The sequence below is a fragment of the Pangasianodon hypophthalmus genome, chromosome 4 (genome assembly GCF_027358585.1).
Source record: "Pangasianodon hypophthalmus isolate fPanHyp1 chromosome 4, fPanHyp1.pri, whole genome shotgun sequence".
Classification (NCBI taxonomy): domain Eukaryota; kingdom Metazoa; phylum Chordata; class Actinopteri; order Siluriformes; family Pangasiidae; genus Pangasianodon; species Pangasianodon hypophthalmus.
The window spans coordinates 26,583,155-26,590,422 of NC_069713.1; the positions used below are offsets into that span (position 1 = coordinate 26,583,155).

The 7,268-nt window shown below is 38.4% G+C and overlaps 1 protein-coding gene across 1 annotated transcript in view; it reads right to left on the reverse strand.

Annotated features, from left to right (window-relative positions):
* The window catches only part of tnn (tenascin N), a 28,169-nt gene extending 21,489 nt beyond the window's left edge, over window positions 1-6,680 (reverse strand). The window contains exons 1-3 of the mRNA XM_026937257.3: window positions 6,439-6,680; window positions 2,312-2,684; window positions 1,596-1,970 (exon numbers count right to left, since the gene is read on the reverse strand). Of these exons, the coding sequence (XP_026793058.1) occupies window positions 1,596-1,970; window positions 2,312-2,681 (745 nt within the window). The 5' untranslated portion in view covers window positions 2,682-2,684; window positions 6,439-6,680. The remainder of the gene's footprint in view (window positions 1-1,595; window positions 1,971-2,311; window positions 2,685-6,438) is intronic.
* Between the last annotated feature and the right edge of the window lie 588 nt (window positions 6,681-7,268).

Sequence of the window (7,268 nt, forward strand, 5' to 3'; positions counted from 1 at the left end):
GCTAGCAATTTAGCTGGTGCCGCACTGCTTTATGGTATGCTTGGTCTTCACTCATATGGACTCAATTATGATGTCTTACCCAAAAGTGTTAACATGAACAATATATCCTTCTCTAAGATTCATGCCATTCACAATATTATTTTTTGAGGATCACATATCAGTGCATTCCTACCCTGAGGCACTCTATCCTTATGAAGGGAAAAAGTTGTAACAATAGAGCTAACTGCAGGGAGGACAGTTGAGTCCTGCTACTGAAAAATGCTGCTTTTGATATTCATGAAGGTACCAGGAAGTAATTATACTGTACACTCACCTCAAATTGTATTTACATTTGCATTGTGTTTAACTTAAAAGAATGTTACACTTCTGTAGCACATGCTGGAATTCCTCATACACTCTAAGATGATAGAGGGCCATAATTAAATACTAACATATTGTGGTGTACTATGATCACACATTTTATAATTAATTCCACAACTGAGCCATGAAACTATGTACCCATGCTGAATTTGCTTACCTTTATTGCCCATGGCTAGAGAGATTTCATCCAAATTTCTGTAAAGCTGCTTTGTGACAATGTCCATTGTTAAAAATGCTATATAAATTCATTCATTCATTCATTCATCTTCTGTAATTGTTTTATCCTGGTCAGGTTCATGGTCAGCCAATCCTCAGAACACTGGGTGCATGGCGGGAGAATTCATCCCGGATGGGACACCAGTCCATCACAGGACACCTTAAATACACACGATGTATGTAATGTCTCTGGACAGTATTACTTTTCAACTAGTACAGAAATAGTGATTTTTTTTAGTGTTTTCAAACGTTATAAACATAAATATCACAATCTTACCACTTTTATGCTTCAGATTTTTTTTCTTTTAGCAGCAGCTTTTATGTCATTGATATTTATAATATTTATGATATTTAGATTTAATTTTTGCTTCTCATCCATGATCCACATAAAATCTGCTATCTTCAGGTTAGGTTGAATCACAAATTATTACTATTAACTGTGTTTGTTCACTGCATAATAAAATACCTACCTAGTGCTCTGAATGTACAATAGATATAGCCACTTGAGTTTTAGTCACAGATTTAGCTATTCCTTGCATTTTTATTATGCTTTAGCATCATTTGTACTACATTTGGTCTCTGTTTTTTCAATAAAGATCAAAGTATTAGTATTCTTGGCTGTGTTTGGTCATGCGGACTGCCATTAAAATATAACTGTGTTCAATAGTTCACCCTATGAGGAACTTAAAATGAGATACGCCTGGGTTTTGTTTGAATTTTTTAAAATTCAGCCATTTAATAAACTCGCCTACCGTAAGTGACCCTCACAACCTCAAATGAAGTATGGTTGAGGTATGCAAAACTGACACATGAACCTAACTAGGATACAGATAGTCCTGGGTTTGGATTTGTTACCAAGGCATACCATGCTGTCCAGTGGAAACGTTCTATTAGACACTGATGCATTACATACAGCCAACTGCCAAATCTTTAAATCTGAAAGAGATGCATACTCCTAATAACATATCCAACAATCTTTGGTAAGAAACCACCTGCAAATATTCTTGAAGAAACCTTACCCATAGAGCAGTCATTTCCGAAAAAGCCCTCGTCGCAGAGACACTGTCCATCGATGCAGCGGCCATTCTCTTTGCAGTCACTTGGGCATTTCTGCATGCTGCAGGTGTCTCCAGAGAAGCCCTCAAAGCACACACACTTGCCATCCACGCAGTGGCCCTTGTCATTGCAGTCATCAGGACATGTGAGCAGGCCACAGTCGTGGCCCATGTAACCAGTGTGGCAAATGCATCGTCCATCTACACAGTAGCCATTATCATTACAATTATCCGGACAGGTGGAGACGGAGCAGTCTGGACCCTCCCAGCCTGCATCACATTTGCAGCTGCAAGTGTTGTGCTGGTATACACCATGGCCATTACAGCTTGTGTCTCCACCTAGTAGAATGCAGGTCACTTGCATGAAATCTGGAGATTAACTGGCAGAACATCAACTTGCAGTGTATACAGATGATATTAGATCATGGTGTAATAGTTTTTGTAGTTTCTCCCTCTACAGCAATGATCAATTCTTTTGTTTAATAAAAGCAGATCAGTATGGCTAAATTTTAATCAGAACATAATAAATTCCACTATGCTCAACAAGTGGATTAGAGGTACAGTATATGTGGCTAAACACTTCATAAAAAGAGGGACACAATAATTTATTCTTTTCAGGTGTTCTTGTTAGAGAACATGGTCTCCTGAATTAGTTGAACTGTTGGCATGTGAACTAATACCTGAGCTTCCTCTGCAGCAGCCCTGAGCACACTGGGACTTCAGGTAGGTAACCTCCTCCTCCAAACCATTGACACGGTACAGCAGGGATTTGAATTCCTCTGAATCAGCGCAATTGCAGCTAGATGATGGAAACTTAATGTTGTGCTTGAAAATAATGTCTTTCTCCCCATCCACCGTCATGACCTGACCTTCTGATGCTTGGTCCTGGGAAGGCAAAACTGCCTGCTGGTCCTGCTTACAACCAGAGTCAATCCTGTACACATGGCTAAATGTGACTGCTTTCTCAGACTCTTCTGCCTGTGTAACAAGTGAGACTACACCCAGCATCCCAAACAGGAGCAACCAAAGCCAATTTAGCCTGGGAAGCATGGCCTGTGAAAGAAACACATAAACAATTTCCCATGGACATCCATGTGGAAATTCAGATATAGACCATACTGGACTGTATTCTCACTGGAATGCTTTTGGTTTTGGTCTCTTTCAAACAAAGACCATGTCTTGTTACATGCACAATAAAGTTGGATGGTTGATCCAGACATTTCATTATTTTTAATGTGGTTAAGGTTATTTTACTTGAGAAATGCCTCATCTTGCAATAAGAACTGAGCAACCCTGTGCTTGGTTGGCATATTCCATCTTAACCTTTAATTATACAACCACAGCAACAAGAGCTTAAAGAAGCATGGAGCCCTTTCTAAGTGAATGATGTCATTTCTAATAACAGTGATGTCATCCAAAATCCTTTTTAGCCTCACACAAAAGTGGAATATATTAGTATAGTATTTAAATGATATTTTATTAATAAAGAAAAATCACAAGAAAAGATCTTGTACTAATATGTGCAACATTTAAGAAACATTTTCCATAGCAGTGTACTGACCCTATTTAAAAAAGGCAAAATGCAAAGCCTATATGAATATATAGAATATAAGCACATTTAACTGTATAAAATAAAAGGCACAGTGAAAGAAAGAAAAAAGAAAAAAGAAAAAAAAAACAATTAAAATGCATTTAAAAAACATACATGTGCATTAACTGCTTATTCTGTAAGTATGAGCAGAAGTAGCTCAGTTTGCCACTGAAACTACATAAGAGAACATGTCCTTGTGGGCCTATGGGGCCCCAAGGCAAGGGTCTGTGAGCCCTTTGGGCAACTCCTTTATGATAATAAATAAAGAATCATGTAGTTTTCATTAACTGTACAGCAAATTTATAATACATGGTAAAATATACCAACTAGGATTGTATAGTAAAATAGAATGTAATTATTGCACAATACCTAATAATGGTTGCCAATGAAACGGTCATATAAAAACTACACGCATAATTCAATAGTCTTTCCATCACTAATTTATTGCAGTATTTGTTTTTATCATTGAGGACATTTTAGGAGCTCATCAAAGTGTGGTGCAGCTGTGAAATGGCAAAAAACTCAAAAAGTGTGGTCTTCCCGATGGATAGAAGACAAAATGTGAGCATGCATATTCTGGAATTGCACATGACTTCCCAAGCAAATGCAAAACATCAGCGTTGGGTTGGTAATTTAAAATAGGCCTTTCCTTCCCAAATATGGAGATGTGGAGGTTCATTTAAAAGGAAATGAAGATTCAAGAAGATTCCACTTCCTTATAGAGTTCTCATCTGGTCACATAATGAGGATGGTTTTCCAGTAGATCCCAATTTCACTGTAATTTATAGCACATTTTCCTGAATTGCATCTCATAATTAATGTTCTAACTATCTGGAGACACAGTATTTCACTAATGTGATGATTACACCATGAAACATTTAAAGTCTGTACTGCATTTGAAGTTGAGAGCATCCAGTACTGTTTCAAATTACTGCACCTGGCAGTGACACTTGGGAATGGAGTGGAGGAGTATGCAACTGAGTAGATTGCATCTCTGGAGTCCACATCACATCCTACCACCTGCACATCAGAACTTACAATGGCCAATCAGACGAACTGTTTATTGCTCCCTCTCAGAAGTTTTTATTTGATGCTCCCAATCCACTGTCTTTTATTTCTCCTACAGAGGGATCACTTGAGACTTGCCAGTTTTTCTCAGTCCCCACTGATCGACAAAAGACTAGCTGCCAGCATGAAAGCCTTTCCTGAACCTCTATCCTAAAATGATTCACACAAATATAATCATAATAGCAACAGTCACCTGTGTTCAGAGGGTCACTATACTGGCACCCTCAATCGTAATTTACTTAATTTATCTTTCACATTGACTGAGTGCTCTAAGGACACAACGCATGAGTTCAGCAAAGCTGGACACATTTCTTTTGAGGGAAGTTGCCCTGTTGGTGCCTGCTCTTGTAATTTGCCCACAATGGTCTCAGGCTCCCTCCCTCCACTGGAGAGCTGCATATAGACCACATTCCAGCCATAAATAATCACACTTCAGTCTCACACATATGTCAACAAGCTACAAAATACTAAACCCTATGTAAGGTAATGGCAGTGTGCAGGTTAACACCTAAAGGACGAGTTCAGTGGAGATACAGACAGTAAAATGGCCAGAGACTCTATTTTGATGTATCTCCACACAACAGCAAACCAACAACTCTCATAGAAGGTGATGAGGAAAAGAGTAGATTCACCACCAGCACTGGGATTGCAATCTCCTCGTATTTCTTGGATAGGTCCGAGGGAGGATCAAGAGCATTCTCTGAGAAAAAGGGATTGGCAGAAGAGAGATGAGACGGAAAGATCCACACTGTGTGTCCCCCTTGTCTCTTGAGATATATGAAGCATCAAACCAAAAACAGTCTGTTCTATTGCTTTTCGAAGCAGAACTTGGGTCTTGCTGTTAAGCCAAATGAGGGTCTTGGTGATCTGGAAAAATTCCGCTAGGCAGTTTAAAAGCAGCTACAAAGATTTTACACTGGTGCATTTCCTCTCTGGTCTTCAAGAGCTGAAAGAACTCTTTACTTTCAGCAAGAGCTGAAAGTAATTATTCTAGTGTATGGGATGCTGCGTTATATTCCCTGCTATGCCTGTAACACTGGGGACTTAACCACAACTTTCTTGATAAAGTTACAGAACCCCAAAATCATCCAGTTAGCCCAACACAAAGCATATGCACGATAATATTTTTCTCAGAGCTGAGAATACAATGTTGCATTCTAGATACTAGCACAATTATTTTCAACCTCTTGTATTTTCTTGCAATCAGAAAGGAAATGCACTGGTGTAAAATCTGAAGTTAAACCAGCAAGCTTATATTCTGTTATTCTACAGACTAAAAAAGACAAGGGCATTTGGGGGAGAGCATCAAAAGATATTAATGCATGCTTCACTGGTCAATGCTTAAACATCTTTTCTCAGAAATGCTTTTGGTCATGTTTGAAGGAAGTACATCTACTTTTTAAAGGTACATAATTTAACAAACCCAAAATTTACGATATTGATGCAGCTCTTCACTGATGTAATGTATGGTACACTGAGGTGTATATATTAGGCTGTTCACTCAGACATGAAGGAGCACAGAAATGACCTTGCTTAGTGTTTGAATTCCAGTGTGTAAATCTCTCCACATTCTTAATTTTTCATGCCCACATGTTTATAGTCAGAGGCAAATAAAAACAGAAATTTTCTGAGGAACATTATCTTTTTGAGCACTATGGTCACACTGAAGTTGATTCTGCTGCTTCCCTTTACAATGATACAATGATAGGACCAATAATTTATGACATTTTATGATGTTGCCCTCTAATCCATGGGATACAGTGATAAAAATGAGCCATACTCTAGGACCACAGTGGACATCTGGACAACAGAAGCACTTATGTACTGCATAAAGTGCAAATAATGTGACGCTTGTAAGATATGTTATACATGTGCAGAAGTGAAAATATCCAAAATTCTACTCATTATATAAGCAGTCTGCTTTAGACAAATCACACTGTCATATGAATTTTGTTTAAAATAATAAATAGCATGTAAAGTGTATAAACAGCTTAGAAAGTGTAAAGCATATTATTCATGCATTATTTTCAACAGCTTCCCTGTTTAACTGAAATTTGACCTAAAACTGGCTAATAAAATTATTATACCATTAAAAAAAACTCATCTCCTCATCCACAGTACCAAAAACAGAACTGAAAATTGCCATACCGCTGTAGTTATTTCTCTGATTCTGAATGTCCCTCCTCAGTCTGCCTGAGTTCAAGAATCTCTTACTGTTACTCAAGGTGCCTTGCAGTGAGCACCTGTCGAGAAGCTCTGACTTGGCCCTCCTGAGCAGTGTTGTAGTCCTCCAGCTCCAAAAAACCCTCACACAGTTTAAATGAGCAGCCTTGAGCCAATAGGCACCCTGGGCGTTCCTCTCTCTATAGCTCAGGGATCACAGAGGGAGATAATGTGAGGCATTCCACAACTCAACATTGTCTGGAACAAATCGTTTCTCCAAACATTACTTTAACAAAACAACCACCCACCCCCACTGCCCATGCTACCACCCTTGCAGATCATTTTTCATATACATCAATTTTCAAGTTTGCTGATGTACAGTAGCCACAAATTTTAATGGACCTCTATTCCAGGCACTGCCATATGTAAGGAGACTCAGAGGAACACAGCCAAAATCAACAGAACCCTAAACTTCTTAAGGAGGTTTGAACACACTACTGAGCTAAGCATTCATGAGAAGGTAGCCATATCTCCACGCAGTCTCTCACGACGAAAAAAAATTGACATTTATTGTAATTCACCTTTTGTTTCAAAAAGTGTTAATGTGCAGTGGTAACACTGAATTCAGTGGTCTTTAAGAGATGTTCTTCAAAAGGATGCTAAAAGTCAATGTTTATATGTAAACCCTGACAGAATGTCTCACAAAATCCTCAAATGCCATCTCTCAATAAATGAAAAATCACAAAGCACAATGAAATGCTGAAATAAAATCATGATTCTCACAGGGGCAGATGAACAACAATAATTCCAAATAA